The 18,633-nt window shown below is 37.9% G+C and overlaps 1 protein-coding gene across 3 annotated transcripts in view; it reads left to right on the top strand.

Annotated features, from left to right (window-relative positions):
- The window catches only part of tmem132e (transmembrane protein 132E), a 221,593-nt gene that overhangs the window by 185,906 nt on the left and 17,054 nt on the right, over positions 1 to 18,633 (top strand). For all 3 annotated transcript variants that reach the window (XM_027178640.2, XM_027178641.2, XM_027178637.2), the window contains exons 4-5: positions 9,180 to 9,372; positions 16,197 to 16,340. In XM_027178640.2, coding sequence (XP_027034441.1) covers positions 9,180 to 9,372; positions 16,197 to 16,340 — 337 coding nt within the window. The remainder of the gene's footprint in view (positions 1 to 9,179; positions 9,373 to 16,196; positions 16,341 to 18,633) is intronic.

Here is an 18,633-nt window from a genome sequence, read left to right as displayed (position 1 = left end):
ATTTTTTTTTCTGTTTGTTCTGTTTTTTTTTGTTTTGTTTTGTTTTGTTTTGTTTTTGTTTTATTTTTGTTGTTTCTTTAGTTGTGCTAAATTTAAGGAACAACTTAAGATGACAAGTTGATATGACAACCTAAGGAATTAACACGATTTTACATGCAACTATAAATGGAAAAAAATCTTTATTCTATTTTATTTTTTTTATTTCATAAAAAAATTTAAATTAGGAATAAAATACTTCAGGCTGCGTCTTTGCAGAAAAAAACCAAACGTTTTATTCCTTAACATGCCGTTTCAGTAAAGTGAATAATATGCTATTGTTGTTTATTATTTAAAATTCTTTCTGTCAAAATCTAAACAAAATTTGGTTTATTCGTTTTGCAATGTAGCACCTACTAATTTTTTCGTTTAGTTAAGGAAGAATTTAAATTATTTAAAGCAAATAATTCTTAATGAATATTACAGTTGCTTTGTAATGACTCCTTATATTATTTTATAAATAATATAATAATGTGGTCAAGAACTGATTCAAAGCTGTAGCGCTTCATTACAGGTTAAAACAGGACTCATTAGCAACCTATAATCAATTAAAGTTATGAACACAGACTTTAAAGAGCTACCAAACTTTTTTAATTTTGTAAAATGGATTTTTGAAGCTTTGGGTTCAGAATGCTCTGACCTACGAGGCATCGCTGCAGTTCAGCCATAAAACAAGGCAAAATGCCTCGAGCATTACAAAGTGCTATTAGGCTATTATCTCGAAATGCTGAATATGTAACTTCAATATGACAAAGTACAAGGTCAAACACTGATAGAAAAGAGGGAACGTGAGGGGTAAAGCAGTCACGTTGGCTTTTTTTTAAATATATATATATATATATATATATATATATATATATATATATATATATATATATATATAAACAATAAATATTTCGGCTAATGTATCGCATTAAGCAAATCGAAATAAATACTGTAACAAACACCCGCTTTGCTAATTATGCTGGCGTTTTGTCAAGCATCACTAAGAAATCAAATAAATAATCAAATAAATGCCATATGAAAAGATCTTTTTGAGAACGACGATTACATTTTTTATGGATTGAGTGAGTGCAAAAGTTTGCATCCACCATGACAGTTTAATTTAGTAGTTTAATCAAAAAGCACAAGACTTTCCAAAAGTTAGCATTCCCACTTCTTAGTCATCTTCCATGTTTCATTCGCAACAACTTATTTAACAATAGATACCAGGTCATGCATAAGTATTTATCCCCTTGGACATTTATACATGGAAACAAAATTGTGTCAAGAATCAAACTGAAGTTTTGTGGCGTTATCATATATGCTCTGTAAGTCTTGTATAACCAAATATTGATTAATACTTTTCCAGATCTTGGCCCCAGTTTTTTTTTTTTTGTTTTTGTTTTGTTTTGCTCTCTAAGTTCTCTAAGAAACTCTGAGTTCTACCAGGAACATGTAAGTCTATTTTAGTCTAGTCTATAAATGTGGATAAGTGCAAGGAGGTGAATACTCATGCAATGCACTGAACAGCTTATTAATATTCTTGGCTCAAACTTTTTCAACCTGTTTGACGTCTTGTGTGATCGTTAGTTTTAATTTAAAACGTTAACAATTGGTCCATCACCCACCATTTAACAAACAACCCTTTAACAATCTCAGAGCTGTTCACAGTTTCGAAATAACGACATGTCGATATAGTTTTATCTGTTTGGATAATTATATATTGTGACTTTTCAACCTTTACTTATACAGTGTGGAAAGATTCCTATTGAAGCGTTTTAGGTTTCCAGACATCATCTTAACCCCAGATTAAAATCTGTGTGTGTGTGTGTGTGTGTGTGTGTGTGTGTGTGTGTGTGTGTGTGTGTGTGTGTGTGTGTGTATGTGTGTGTGCAAACTTTTGCACTCACTCACAAAACAGTTTAATCATTATTGCCCAAAAGATCACTTCACAGTTATCTTGTAAATCTTAAAATAAATCTACAAATAAATCCTTTAGTTCTTTATGTATTGAGCGAGTGCAAAAGTTTGCATCCCCCAGAACAAAATGAACTAGAAATTTACCAATAAAGCAATTTAGGCCAAACAGATTGTTTTTATTGTTTTACAGATGTACATTATTAGTGACAAAAAAGCTGGGCAAATATTTGATAGTTCCAGGAATCATAGGTGGAAAAATGTATAAAGTAATGACGTGCATGTCTACTTAATGCTGTTTCTAAGCACTGGAGCCCTGTTTGGATAGTTATATCTGCTTGGATATTTATATTTCATGAACCTTAAGGTCTTATGACTTTTCAAACTTTAATTATACAGTATGGAAAGATTCCTAATGGAGCTTTTAGGTCTCCAGACATCGTCTTAACCCCAGAGTGCTTTGATTCTTTGCCATTGGCTGCAACATGGTAATAATGAATTGCTATATTTAGATTTTTGAACAAAGGAAAGAAAGAAAACAAAGCAAGCTCTTGCAGTATGGGTCCAGGTACTTCATTTGTGAGAGCTAGAAGCATTATTTTGGAGCTACTTAAAATCCAAGTCTAGGTGACACAGACAGCATTTCTTTATGGCTGTCCAAAGTCAAATTGATTGAACATGAAAGTTAGTGGTTACAAAAGAAAAGTCTACGGAAACTCCATTTGCTTCATTTAAATCTCTCCCAGTTTTAGAATCTGGCAACGTCACAGCTCTCTATTTTCTCGAATTGAGCCAACGGGTGTTTTATTTATTTATTTATTTATTTAGTTTGTTTGTTTGTTTGTTTATTTTTGCTTTCCTGCTACTCTTTGCTTTGCTGCGAGCTGTTAAAATGCAATAAAGGTGATGAGATCCTGGAGCTATCTCAAGCCGACACCATCCTGCTAAGTGCAATACTTTTAATGGGGACCCTATTTTCTTGTGAAGGCGCATTTGAAGTCCTTTTTTTATTCCTCACATGCAAAAAGAGTTATACGCTTAAGATAATGTGTTAGGTTTGGCTGCTGTATAAATTTCAAAAGCGGAGATAATTTCTGAGAAATACGTGGCAGCCTTTAATAAAGGCATTTGATTACAACCTGCTTTGACTATATATATATATATATATATATATATATATATATATATATATATATATATATATATATATATCATATTTCCATAATTCAGACAAGGATAAAAAAAGATGATAATAATAAATAAAGATGACATTATCATGAGCCTTGTTGAAAACTTCTCAAAGTGAGCTGTCACTTTTGTTTATTTGACAGGTTGAATAGCTTCAATTTAATCAGAGCTCCTTGTTTATAAGCGAGCTTTCAAATGTCCATACCTTTAATGAGCACGAAAGATAAATAAATTTACGGCTAGCGTGGTCTGATTCAAAACGCATGTTTTACTGCAGCTGCCAGTCTCTGGTTCTGGTTTGTTAGCAAAAGCCTATTTGGGTTGGATTCGTCTTCAGTTAGTCTTAGTGCTCTTTTCTATCCTCTCCTACAAAAACAAGTATCTATATTTTAGTTTCGTGGAAAATATAGATGATGTGAGAGAAGCTACGGTTCTTGTCGGATTGAAGGGGATTCTAGTATAGAAACTGTACCTTCTTTAGCCACCTGACAAATGTTATGGTCACATGAGCTGGCAAAAGTTAGAAATGAAAGTTTCGCATTGCTGAACAGTCAATCAGTGCACAGGCTGGGAGAGGTCAAGCAGAACACACACACAAACAAGCAAACGAAAAACAAACAAAACATAAAGGACATTTCCTGACCAATCAGTGTGAAGGCTGGGAGTGGCTACACATGGAGGACAAAGTGCTATGAAAAACATTTGTCTTGTTAGTGAGTGAACATATGAATATAATATACGATAAATATGATTTGATGTCCTAAAGTCTCCTGTATGTCCCCAAGTGGGTAGTTGCGCAAGTGGCTCCGCTAGGAGGATTAGCTAGCTAGGCGTGCATGTTGTGATGGTTACAGTAGGTGCATCCGAACATCCCTAACACTTTAAAATAGGCATAAAGCAGTATGCCAAAGCATTAGAATGTCTGAATTCTCAGTATTCATAAGACAATCAGTGAGAAATACCCAGATACATTACATTACATTACATTTACAGCATTTGGCAGACGCCCTTATCCAGAGCGACGTACATAGGTGCTTAAATCTCTAACATTGAATACATTAATGCTGGTTCACTAGGTTACATACTTAAGATACATTTGTTCAAAGTTACAATGAAAAAAGTGTCAAAGGTTGTATTTTTTTTTTAATGCAAAAGATAAGGAAAGAAGTGGTAGTTGAAGTGTTTCCTGAAAAAGTAGGTCTTCAGCCGCCGCTTAAAAATAGCCAGATTCAGCTGTCCGGACCTCTAGGGGAAGTTCATTCCACCACCTTGGTGCCAGAACAGAGAAGAGTCTTGTAGTATACTTGCCTCTTACCCTGAGAGATGGTGGAACCAGTCGAGCAGTGCTGGTAGATCGGAGGTTGTGGGGTGCAGTGCGAGGAATGATGAGGGCTTTGAGGTAACAGGGAGCTGGTCTATTTTTGGCTTTGTAGGCCACCATCAGTGTTTTGAATCTGATGCTGCAGCTACCGGAAGCCAGTGGAGGGATCGCAGCAGCGGGGTTGGTATGCGAGAACTTTGGCAGGTTGAAAACAAGCCGGGCAGCTGAATTTTGGACCATTTGCAGAGGACAGATTGCGTTCATAGGTAGACCTGCCAGCAGTGCATTGCAGTAATCCAGTCTAGAAATGACAAGAGACTGAACAAGTACCTGAGCAGCCTGTGTGGACAAAAAGGGCCAAATCCTTCTAATGTTGTAGAGAAGAAACCGACATGAGCGAGTCACATTAGCAACATGAGAGGAAAAGATCAGTTGATTGTCCATGGTTACCCCAAGGTTGCGAGCTGTGGCTGAAGGGGAGATCAGATCGTTGTGCAAGGATATAGCAAGATCATGACCTGGGGATGTTTTGCTAGGATTGAGCTTTATTGAGCAGTCATCCATGATGAAATTTCTGCCAGACATGCTGCGATCCGGTCAGAAGCTGTGGTATCTGAGGGTGGGAAAGAGAAGATAAGCTGTGTATCATCAGCATAGCAGTGGTAAGAGAACCCATGTGATGAAATAACTTCACCAAGAGAGTGAGTATACAGGGAGAAAAGAAGAGGACCAAGTACTGAGCCCTGTGGGACGCCAGTGGAGAGTCTGCGTGGAGCAGATGTCACTCCCCTCCATGTTACCTGATATGAGCGTCCTTCCAGGTTGGAAGCAAACCATTCCCAAGCTGGTCCGCAAATCCCAAGACTCTTGAGGGTGGATAAGAGAGTCTTGTGGTTGACCGTATCAAACGCTGCTGAAAGGTCAAGGAGGATAAGGATGGATGACAGTTTGGCTGATCTAGCAGCATGTAGCTTTTCAGAGACATCCAAAAGGGCTGTCTCTGTAGAGTGAGCTGCTTTGGAGGTTGTTCTGTGAGAAATAGACAGACAGTTGATTATAGACAAATTCTTTCAAAGAATTTTTGAAAGAAATGAGAGAAGTGATACCGGTCTGTAGTTACTGATGTCTGAAGGATCCAGAGCAGGTTTCTTTAGGATGGGAATAACCCTTGCTCTCTTGAAAGTAGTTGGTACCTGACCAGATGCTATGGATCTATTGACGATAGTGGAAATGAAGGGCGAAAGGTCTTGCGAGATGGTCTGGAGCATAGTGGTAGGGAGTGGATCCTTCCACCAAAAATCTGCAGTATGAAATCGATGCACACTGCGCTAACCCAGAATGCCACAGGACTGACACGCTAAAGCTTTCAGAATCTAATCCAGTTTGCAGTTATTATGACATCATAAGTTACATCATAAGACCGTGTCAACATGGTGTATTTAGTATGTCCGGATTGTATTCATACTACACATATTTATACGATCTGTATGTAGCGTTTTAACATTGAACAGGATGTACCTTCACAGTACGCGATTCCGGGCGCAGTGTGTTTGTTGTTTGTTGTCTGTTTTTGTTCCGTCCAGCATAAAAAGACATTATATTCAACATCCTGTTGTGACATGCAGCCCTACACTTGCGAGACGAAACCTAGATCGATTGTGCCTTTTTTTAAAGCACCGTCTGCTTGTCAAAACAAGAAATAATACCACTTTGTGTTGAAACGTCCATGTTTATAACCGCTGCATGAAAATCGGTGCACATCAAATGGTTCTTTTTCCCCCTCCCTACCCATCTACCTTCACATCTTCCTCAGTGCTGTAATGGAACTTCAGTGACAGGTGTACTGCGGCTTCATTAAATTGCTAAATTACAGAAGTGACTTTCACACGGATGTGATGTGCTTACCGAGCTGCTCGGCTTCGCTTGTACGGAGACCAGCCAATTTAACAGCTGGTCAGATGAGCGATCAGAAAGCAGGTGTTGATGCTCAAAGCATAAATCCTTTTTTTTTTATGTTTTTCTTTTGTCTCAAACGAAAAACCTTTTGTAATCGTACGCACATTGATCGACTAAAATTTAAAGCTGCAAGGTTGCAGGAAATGGCTAAAAAAGAAAACTTAGCAATGGCAACAATCAGATATTATATACTTCATGAAAATATGATTCTCTTTTATAAAATTGCATTAAACAATATTAACAAGTGTTTAATATTAATAATAATAACACCATAACCACCAAACAGGTCCTAGCTTCAGTGGTTGCTATGGAAACATGATAATAGATAATAGAATGCTTGTAGCTAGAACTTCAGTACTGATTGTTGAGCTTAATAGACATCTATTCTCTGAGTGGTGCATGGTTAAAAATTCACCGTGTCACCACCTGTGGAGGTGGTCCCCTGACAATCACAGCAACGGCAGCCAATCGGAAGTATGCGGAAGAGGACAGAGAGCAACTTTCCACCGTATTCCATGGCCCAGTGAGGCAGCAGGAGCAGCAGTTTAAAATGTTACGTTTTGCTGCTTCAGTTTCTAGTACAAAGGCGTGGCACCATAAAAACCTTAAATGTGAAACAAATTAAAGTAACGGTTTGTATAATGATGTATTTTTGACACCGTTTTCATGTATCACTATTTCCAATAATACCCTAAGGCTCAAGTGAAACCCACTCATTCAGCGTAAAACAACTATTGGCAACTGGGTGATCTTATTTTGTTGTCCTTGTTGGATTTATTCATCCAAATTTTTTTTTTCTTCATTGTTCTCAGTCCTTGGAGGTTAATCACCCATAAAATGAATGTAACTGCTGGGCGTTTTAAAGCTCAACTCCGGAACAGCCAATGGCTAATGACTGATTGTTGACAAGATTTTCGCCCAGCCTTTTGAGTGTGTGTTCTGCCAGAGGTATTGATCCTCAGCGACGGGCTAATTAGCACAGTGTTAACTTGGTAAATACGGACTTCAGGAGAGGGTCAGCAGGGATAGCTGGTGTGTTTGAAGGAGATTAATTCCCATTTAAGACCCTTTCCTTTCAGCTATTTTCAGTCTAAACAAAAGGCAAAGTAATCAAAGTTTTGCATTGGCAAACATTTGGATGAGGTTACTGTTTTAATTGGCCGCATCGATCGGCACAAACAAATTGCTAAAGATTTGCAGCGGTGACTATGCTATTCAGATTCTTACTCACAAAACATGGCTCTTATTAACCATTGACTGTATCCTATATGCATGAGGTGTTTGACATGATTACAATTTATGGAAATAACTGCTGTAGACCATCCGTCCATTTATTTCTCCATTGTCTGTGAAGGTAATTATACACAGGGTTGCAGAGAACCTCTAGACTGTCACATGGCACAATCGACCACACAATGTGATTTCAAATCAGCCTACAATTAAAGCCAATGGACTAGTGAAGGAAACCAGAGTATCCGACTGAATACGGCTCCCCACCACCCCACACCTCCCAATCATTTACATTACATTTACAGCATTTGGCAGACGCCCTTATCCAGAGCGACGTACATAAGTACAATCATGCAAATCCATCCCCAAACCCAGAGGGTGTGAGGCAAAAGTGCTCACACCATGACGGGAGTGGCCCATAATCATCGACCAGATTAGCAACACATACAGGATATATGCAATGGAGGGTCTAGTTCTGACTGACTGACATCGTTTTTGATGAAAGCTGTCGCTAATCCACTTGTGAAATCTCCATTTTCTCACCTGCCACACTCCCTCGGTCAAGCTGTTCACTGCGTAATATCACTACTCCGAATGCTTCCCCGTGTGTGTTCCTGTTCGCTTGTGTGCGCGATATCAATTCCTGCCGGTCGCATCCCTCTGCAGTTGTCAGCTGTTATCAGCAGCTTTGCGTGCGCAACAGGCAGCTCGGATAAAGCAAATAATGCTCGATGAGTGAGCATGGGACCCACAGACAGAGATCATTTAGCTTGTCACTATCCATTACCGTGCATAGTGTTCTGCAACTCAGGCCTCAGAGAAGAAGGAAAAGTTGCCTCGGTGCTGCTCCATGGGAGCTGATTTAAAGCTTGTTGCAAATTCCCACTTGTTAGGCTGAGATCGTCTCTAGTTTTGTAGTTTTACTAGATAGAATTGAAGTCTCCTGTGTCAGATTATGTAAGTCAATCTAATTTTATATGTTTCTATAGATGAATAAACTACTAAAGTACCCTCAGAGGATTCCCTCAGAACACTTATTAGCTTGCAGCATTTGTTTCACAAGCAGTAAAACAAGGATTTCTGTTCTTGCATCTTAAATCGTTTAAACGGTTATTAATAAACAAACAGATTTTACACTGTTGATTGTACATATCTAAGTTAAGCTAGCATTTTGCTAGCTAGCATTCCTCACAGGTCAAAAAATTCCGCATAAGTTTTTGCATAATCTTAAACCTATAATATTTGACTCGAAATTTCTATTAGTCCTTCTAATTCATTCCAAAACAACAGATGGCCTAGCTTCTGCTGTGTTAATTGTCTCATTCTTTGATTGTTTCAATATATAATGCCTAATACATGACAGAACATCTGTCTATGCTGGTGGGCAGAACATTAAACCGTTTAATGATCTAATACCGACCTGACCCTAATTGCTGTTTTTTAAATGAGCTGAATTTGGTAGCTAGCCGTAGCATATTTTGTCAACAGACTCGTCTAATGAATCATCGGATGTTTCATGATGCTGTGATTGTTTTATTCCTTCCCTCAGCGACTTCGCTGCCAACCTCGAAATCATGCAGCTGGATTTTGAAATGGAGAACTTCACTAGCCAGTCGGTGACGAGGAGGATCAACTGGAACATCGATTACCGCGGCCAGAATCCACCTCCAGACTCGGACAAGGTGGTGACCGAGTTGACGGTTGTGCAGAAGGATATTCAGGCCATCATACCCCTGTCAATGGTTAGTAAGACCTCTCTTATTAATTACAATGTCCTGATAAGATCTTGAACAACAACATTCATTAAGGACAGTGTTGAGATCAAGACACAATCTTTGGTTACAGATGCACCAGAAATAATCTTCAATGGTTTTTCATTCATTCATTCATTCATTCATTCATTCATTCATTCATTCAACATGTTAAAAAAATTAATTAATACTCTTGCCTTTGTGCTGTTACCCAAATTAACCAATAGTTCTATATAAAATATAAATGAGGCCAGAAAGGACATCATCAAATGATCTGCAGTTTTGTTCATACAGTGGCAAACAAATTAAGTTAAATACACAATTTCCTACTTCCTAGATATCTCGAAAGATGCTTTGTCCAATCAGCTGTAAGAATTCCATTCACTAGCTATTCCGTTTTGTCTCAGTTGTTGTGTTTTCGCATTTGTTATTTTATTATTTTGTTTTTTTGTTTTCTAATTTCTGGTTTTGTTTTTAGATTTTAAACCATAGTTTAATTTCATAACCTTCCTGCAAACAGACTTTCAAAAGAGGTTTGTAATTGGTATAGTAAAGCTTTCTGTAAGGCAAGAAATAATAGAATAGAAGAGTCATCAGCATCAATGCTTTGTAACAGTCAGGGGTGAAGCTATAACCACGTTTGTGGACTTGACGGAATTGTGGTTTCTCTATAACTTGACAAGCTGTTGAAAAGCTACATCACGTCATTCGTCGGTAGCTGGTTCACGGTAACACACCTTCAAATCTCCCATATAAGCTAAATACCATAACGGAAGCTCTCTAGTTGAAGCCCCAGAAAGACACTGTAAAACATGAATGTCTCGATAATTTATGTAAACTTAATTCTCCTTGACTTTAATCATTAAGGCAAGATTTGGGTATCGAACACAAGTTTGTAAACTTTAAAAAAAAAAGGAATTTCGATTAAACTTATTTAAGTTAAATTTCAGATTTTGCTATTAACATGCCAAACATGAGAAATCATCTGGAATTTAGTGGATAAATGAGTATCAGAGGATGTTGCAGTGCAAGTGGAGGCTTTGGTAAATCGTCTCACATTTATCCTCAAGGAAATCATGGGGTTCTGCCAGCAGGACCTAATCAGAAAGGCGGGCGTAGATGTGTTTAGAGACACAACAAAGGCCAAGCTCATACATAGCATGCCAGAAGCGCTCGCAATTAGTCCCTCAGTGATTTGAGCCAGCAAATACCATTTTATACACACACACACACACACAACAATATGCACAATTACTGTATACGTGCAAATTATATACACACTTGACAGAAAAGCTTTGCGAAGCAAATTCAATTGCCTGAGTCAAGTATAGAAAAGGGATTGTGGGTAATTTATAGGGCTGAATTCAGAGTCGAGACAAAATTGCATCAGACATCAGTATTCCGGCCTCAAGATTGTGAATCAGTGCTCGGTCAGTTGTAAATATGATGTAGAGGCTTGTCTCTGGTTATTCATGATTCTGACCTCGGAGCGGTTTTGTCGTTTGAGACGTCTGAGGCGTGTTACGGGGTTGTTTTACGTTCATCGTCACCTCATGATTACTCTTTGGAACATTTTACCCTGTAAGTCCCATTATTATTCATTTATTTTACTTTTTTCTCTTTGGCTTTTGCTTTTGATACGCAGTATACAGTAGATATTTTTTACTGCAGACCACGATGAGTATGTCGTGTTGTTTTTTCTTTAATCAGCCGATTAATATAATGTTTAGGTTCGTAATTAACTAGAATTTGAGATGATGTTAATTTGAACTTCTCGGTCATCCCTTGTTTTTATATGACTGTAAAAGTTTCCACTTTTTTTTTTAGACTTTATGACATTTCTTCAGTACATGACATACTGCCAGCAAAACAGTCCATTGTAAATATGTGTAAACCTTCAATGATTAAAAAAATATATATAAATAAATAAAAATAAAATTCTTTTTTCTCAGTGGTCAAAAGTGAAAATTCTGTGAACTTGGTTTAGAGTTGCTCTAAAATTCCCATTTATAAAAAGGTATTGCAATCCACGTGATTTATCACCATAAGTGTATCATAACAAAATACGTCATGATACTGACATTATATCTTCAAAACCTTAAGTGACATCATATTTCACACCCAAAATGTCATGACTTTATCGCTGTCTATATTTTTATATCTTGATATCTTGTGCTTAAAGGCGAGCGCCTCTTTTAATGCGAGTGGTCCAGATGAAAACGGGGAAGAAAATAAATAAATAAATAAATAAATAAATAAATAAATAAATAAATAAATAAATAATCAGGCCTTGAGAGCTCTCAAGTGCAAAGAACCTTGGAGATGAGGTGATTTCAGTAATCTTTCCTTTTCCAAAAGGAAAATCATGTTAAGCAGCAATTTAAATATCGAGATACCTTTTGAACTTCAGTTGGAAACTTTGAACACGGCTCACGGCACGAGAATGTCTCAAACGTGAGAAGCCGAACTGGTTGTTGGTCATAACGAAAAGATCAACAAAAGAATTGGAATATTTGTGGTAGAAGATGAACAAACTTTACATTAGAAATGTATTAGAAAATAAAATAACTTTGGGCAAGCAACAGTAACTGGTGATTTTTTTTTTTTGTCTTCTTACAACCACACACTCGGTTGTGTTTTATTCTGTATTTGATGCACAGGAAGTACAGGACACGCTGGCCTGGGCTGACCGACTGTCTCCTTCTTGCATCAGACCATCACTTTAACACCAGCAGAAGTAGATCACATATAAAACAAATGCAGGCGCTTTTAGTATAGCTTAATAAATACTTACCCACACACACACACACACACACACACACACACACACACACACACACACACACACACACCTTTATTGTATTCAGTAACTTCACAAATAAAAGGAATAGCCAGAAAAACACATTTGCATGCTTAAACAACCAATTACACACACACACACGCACACACACGCATGCACGCACACACACACACACGCACACACACGCACACACACGCATGCACACAGAGCATGTCCCCATTATTCCATTCAATAATTTTAGTGTTGTATGAAAGTGATGGGGAAAGAATGTACACTCTGGGAGGACAGGGGCGGGTTTTCATTTTAGGACTTCAACGGTCAATAGATTTTTACCATCGTCTTGATTTATGTCATGATCATGTGGGTGGAGGATTGTGTTGTTCAAGCGTTGGCTGTCACGAAGCGAATGCATATTAAAGTGATAAGGAATCCACTTGCCAGGACAAAGAACGACAAAAAAAATACACTCAATAAATATAGAAATGTTCTTACATCTACTTTTTTTTTAATGTTGTTAAAAAAAATCATTTTTTTTCAGACCCTCGAGCAGAGATATGTTGCCCTGTGCACTGCCTGTGGTCTGTGTGGGCTATACAGAAGAAAAAAAAATTTCTTTTGAGGTTAGGTCAGGCTGCTGGAGCAAGCCATAGATGAAATACAGAAACGAATTTGTTTTTATTTTTAAGCACATAGCAATAATAAATGGTTTTGTTTTCACTCCGGGGTCAGACGGGAATGACCGGACACGACTGGATCGAGCTGAAGGCTGTTCAGCATTAGTATGGTGTTCCTAATAAAGTGGACAGTGGGACACAAAACACACTGTGCTAAAATCCTTTAGAGGATTTTCAGAAACACAAGCCGCGCCTTGACACCCTTAGACGTTAATTATGCTGAAGACTGTATACATACATATATATATATATATTCACAAGATCTCATATTTTACTGTATTTCAAAAACAAAGAGTAATGTCTGGATTTATATTCTGCGCCGCACACACAGCTCTCCGCACACACACCCCCAACACGGACCAGCGCGTTTGAATTATTCAGAAATGATGATTAGCCAAGGCAGGGCTGACTTGTCTCATTCGCAGAGGCCAGGAGGTTACATAGTCAGAATCAAAACACAGATTGTCACATTCGAGTCTTTCGAGTGCCCGTTTAGGTTGCGGACTTGAACTGATCGCACTTACAAGGTGAGGAGAGGAGAACCTTATAGGATCTTATGAGCTGAAATATGAACATCTTCGTTTTTGGTACTCATTTCTGTAATTAACTATGAACACATTCATATTGTCCAGTAGGGCGTTTATAAGGCACCAAACACATCATCGTTTTTGTTATAGCTAGGGTTAGCTACAGTACATACAGGCTTATAAATACAGACCAGTCCAAGTTTTGTTTTGTGTCTTATAAAGGCCAGGTTTATAATGCTCTATGAACACATCCATATCCTATCCCAATGCAGTCACAAGGCATTATACACATAATTCATGATATTTATTCATTATTTAGCACACAACATAATCAAACTTTAAAAGCATTGCTGCAAACTGTTCATAAAGTTATATTAGTGTTTATAATGCCTTATAAATGAATTCTAACATATAATAGAGCGCACTTACTGCCTTATTACCCTCCTCAATATATGAACCTTGTGGATATGCGCATAATTTGCTAGAATAGAAACTGTATTTACATATGTAACATATGTAACACTTTACAAAGCATGCTGCAAGTCGAATTATGAGGCATCATGTATGCAATGTGACGTGTTATAACTGTCATGTAATACTATGTATAGTATACTATGTATACTGTATTCAAAAGCCATGGTCTAAAGTTTAGACTCTAAACACTTAAAAGTAAAACACGAGCGTGTGACGAATGTCAGTATCAGGTCTCATGAAGCTTTATAATGGCCACTGCAGTGTGTTCTACAAAGTGTTATAATGCATTACAACGCTAGTTTCCACTATGTAATGTTACAGGTTTACACAGATGTGTATAATACCATATCACTACATCATACACTAGAGAGTATTGTGTTGTAACACATTAGAACTATTATTATTCTTATAGACAGACACTATGAAGCTTTATGGAACCTGACATTAGACACTAGTACCTTTATAATAGCAGGTTTGCCAATGATTAATTTTTATTGCAATTAATGACTGGTTATAGATTCTTTTTTTTTTAGCCCTTTATAGGTTTGTTTACTGTTGTGGGACATCTATGATGCAAGTTGACACAGTAATGAAATGCATAATGCATTATGAACACGGATTCATTAGAAGTAATATGTTCTTCTGAAGATTGTAATTATCGGTAATAGCGTTACTCTAAAGATTATTGTATTACATTCAGAGGCAAAGTCCTGGATCATATTCATTTTCCTGCACAAGGGTTCATCATCAGATTCGGGAAGGAGGAAAGCAGACAAGGAACGCAGGGCGGCGTAAGAATTATGATTATGCGACTCCCATTGAAGGGGTATCGAGACTTCGGCTCCAATACAGAGTTAATAACTCAATGACCACGCTTAGACAGGGAAATATTAATCCACACTGTTAATTTTCTAAGATTAATCGGTGCAAGGAACATTTATGGCCCCGGAGAAAGATTCTGCGTTCGAATTTTGGCACTCTTTAGCCGTGAGAAATGAGGGGAGTAAAGGAACAAATGGGCTTTTATGGCAGATGGGCAAAAAAAGGCAGAGCTTTGAGAACGAAGTAAAATTATTAGGGAGTAAATCCTCCTCGAATGGAGCCGATTAATGACGGCGGTTACGGTGGGGTGGAGGGGGATGCCACGCAGTAGTGTATTGTTGAGGTCATTTGTGTTTTAAGGACACTTAAAAGGATGCTTCTGTTATTTTTTTTAATGCTTCGGTGCTTTTACATAATTCAGGTTTATCGTCGCTAAGTGCACCAAAAATAAATAAATAAATAAAACAGAAGAGGATGTTACTTGATAGAGGCTAACTTTTAACAACCCAAGCTTTTTTTTTTTGTAAACCTGCTCATTTGTGACTGTTTTATTTACATTTCTATAATTTTTCCTAGTTGCCGACGATTAAAACGGGAACATTTTATCATGTTTTTATCATTTTATCATGTCTTTCTAGGAGAGAGCCGAAAATTCATTGAGTTACAGGACTGAGTACATACAATTTATATATATTTTTTAAATCCCATGTGGTATAATTCTCACTCCTCCGGTTAACATCCACGCACCAATAAACTGAATGAATAAAATAACTAAGGAAGGAATTCAGGAGCTACTGTGCTCTGTTATTTTCACCATTGTCTGCTTTTGAAGGTGGCGGGTGTTCATTAAAAGACCTCTTTAAATATTAGGTAATTAATTACCTAAAAAAGGACTGCATCAATTTGCAAGTTCAGGTACTACGACAACCAGAACAAAACACTGTCCCGAAGGTCGTGGAACCGTTGTCACAAGATTTGCACGCTTGCCTGAGATCATAGCTTACAATTCCAAATAAGAACTTTATGTATTTTCATTAAAAGAAACAAAATTTGTCTATTAGATTTGTTAGCCATTCTTGTTATTTATTTACACTTTTGTCCAAGTACTTGCTTTGCAAAAAAGAACATCTTTATGTGTTTGGCTGGGAAATTTCAGATATCTAATTCAATTTCCGTGCTCCTATAATTCGCTTATCATGCATCTATTAAGTGTACCATCTCGAATAGAACAGTATGTACTTGTTTGCCTATTTAAATGAGAAATATGAGCCTTCCGTATTCAGTCCTAATAACCCTAAGATTTATTGGCTGCATTTTAGAAGGTCGACTCGTATGCCCTTCAAAGACTGCAAATTCATATCCACGCTCAGATTTAGACTCCTAACGCAGACAGACAAAGTTTGTTCCGCTGTCTCCAGACTCTTATTTTCAATTTTACTCCGGATGAACTGAACCTTTCGTGACCATTTGTTGTCTTTCTCTTTCTCTCATTCAACCCAATTCTCCCCTCAACTCCAGGACACGGAGATCATCAACACAGCCGTGCTGACCGGCCGGACCGTCGCCATCCCAGTCAAAGTTGTCTCCATAGAGTTGACTGGGATGATCACAGACATCTCAACGTTCGTGGAGTGCAAGTCGTCCAACGAAGACATCGTCAAGGTATTCTGTTCACATTATCTCCCAGTAGTCAGTGAAAGAAGAGAGTATCAAAGCTGCATTAGGCAATATTAGTAGATAAGAAGATGGCTAAAATTTATCAAGCACAACAACAGTGGAACGATTTTTTTTAACCCAAATTCTAATCGTTGGTTCATGGTGTTAAGCATTGTATCTTGACTACTGGGTCGTTGAGGTGTTTAATAGCCAAGCTATAATACTACAAATACATACAATCAATTCCACAGAATTACAAGAATGGTCAAGTACCCATTTATTTTCTTCATGAATAGAATAACTTTGAGATATTCAGCTGCCCATAACTACTGGTTAGCGTCTTAAACATCGATTTCCTCAACAATAACATTTGATTTAACATCGAAGGTTGTTCGTCCAATGAATTGCTTCCCCTTGGCTCTGACAAAAAGACAGCCAATATTTAAACTATTCAAAATTGTGTTGGAATAAATTAGCTAAAGTCAAATGTCCTAAAGACAACATGCTCACTTTTTTGCGCATGTTGTGTCTGAAATAGAGGTCTTCACGGGTCCACTTAGATCCGAAAACCCGAGGTCCGACCCGAGACCCGAGCGGGTTCGGGTCTAAAAGTTTCACGTGTACCTCAGACACGGGTCAGGTATAATAATAGCGGCATCAGGTCTCGGGTAATTTAAAATGAATGTGTTTTTACCGAACGGACCCGAGAAGACTCGAACTACTGTATCTCGCACGTGTGCATCGACTCGAGTCCTTTTCCAATCTCTCCTCTGTTTGCCAAGACCGCTTGCGACATGTCGCTGGTGACGTGTGGCTGGCGGTAAGCTAATTTTCAGACCTGTCAATTAATTTTGAATCCACTCTGTAGTACTTTAGTGTATAGTTATGCAACATTCGGGTCCAGTCGGGTTAAAAAAAATGCCAACGGGTCGGGTCAGACTCGGGTCTAATTTTTTCGGGTTTGTCTCGGGTCGGGTCTTTTTAAAAAAAATAAATAAAAATTACGCACGTCGGTTTCGGTAGAAAGTGATTCGGGTCACTTCGGGTCGGGAACATTTATTTAGACCTGAGAAGACCTCTAGTCTGAAACAAAATGTATTTATCCTTTTCTGGATAAGGTTATTTTTGCTAGTTTGATTAAACAAAACTTTCTGCCAAAAACATGACCAATTTCTGGCCAGAGTGATCTTACGGCCGATGTTCAAAGCTTTTAGATCGAAAACTTGTCCTGTAAGTACTGCCAGGGGGCATGACGTTCCTTTTTACGATCCTATACATATTATTATTCTTTCACGCAGAGCTTTTCATCTCCTTTAGGCATGTACAATCTTTCCCATTCTGCTCTTGCATTTTATTTCTCCTCAATAGTCTATACGTGTCGATTCCTACTTCCTTTTTTTCTGCTATAAACTCGACATCGTAGGCAAAGACTGCGATAAAGAACATAAACGCATTTTCAATTATCGTTTATTGCAGCCCTTTTATATTTCCCATAAAAGTTGCTGTCCGTTTCATTGGTGCGGTTTTCACGAAGCATCATCCATGCTAACTTTTAACAAGCTTTGGAAAAGGCCGTTAGCATAGCGACCTCTTCTGATGTTGGTACAGTCGCATAACATCAGAGCTAGATGAGATCCATGCAGCAAAGGCAAACAGAGGCCAAGAGTTGCCATTAAACGGGTTTAAGATTTAGAGACTACTAGCAGGCAGCTTATTGAGTGGGTTTGCTTGACTGGGCCGTCTACTTTGGAGGCTAATTTGAAATGAGGCGTTCACAGTGTGACTTACGCACGGCCTGACGGATCGATGAAATGATCCGTTCTGGAGAAAAAGTAGAGAAACTCTGCAAGGAAGAGAAGAGAATAGGGATCGAAAAAAATCTACAAGAATGATAAAGGTTAGAGGCCCAAATGACACCCTTTTAGTGGCTGTATTCACTGACTGAGCATCAGCTTTTGTCATTTCAAGCAGAGTTTTTCAACTCGTGCCTTCAGACATAGAGAACTGCTAATATTTTGTGCATGGCACATCCGATTATGTCTCATGCTTTAATGCCTTTCGGTGTTTCTTTACCTTTTTTACCTACATGCTATTTTCATCAGCAAATCATTTTCATTTGAGTTTTCATTGAATCGGCAATGTGGCTAAGCTGCATTACTGGAAGATTGATTAGCTGTCGTTTTGTAATTTTCAGCTCTCTGTTTGCTTTGCCTTTTAAAAAATCTAGTAGGTGTCTATAAATGAATATTAAATGATTGGCATTCATCAATGTGCACGCGTGAGCATTAAAACAAAATGA

This window comes from Tachysurus fulvidraco, chromosome 26 (assembly GCF_022655615.1).
Source record: "Tachysurus fulvidraco isolate hzauxx_2018 chromosome 26, HZAU_PFXX_2.0, whole genome shotgun sequence".
Lineage (NCBI taxonomy): Eukaryota > Metazoa > Chordata > Actinopteri > Siluriformes > Bagridae > Tachysurus > Tachysurus fulvidraco.
This window is presented reverse-complemented; position numbering and strand designations above follow the sequence as displayed.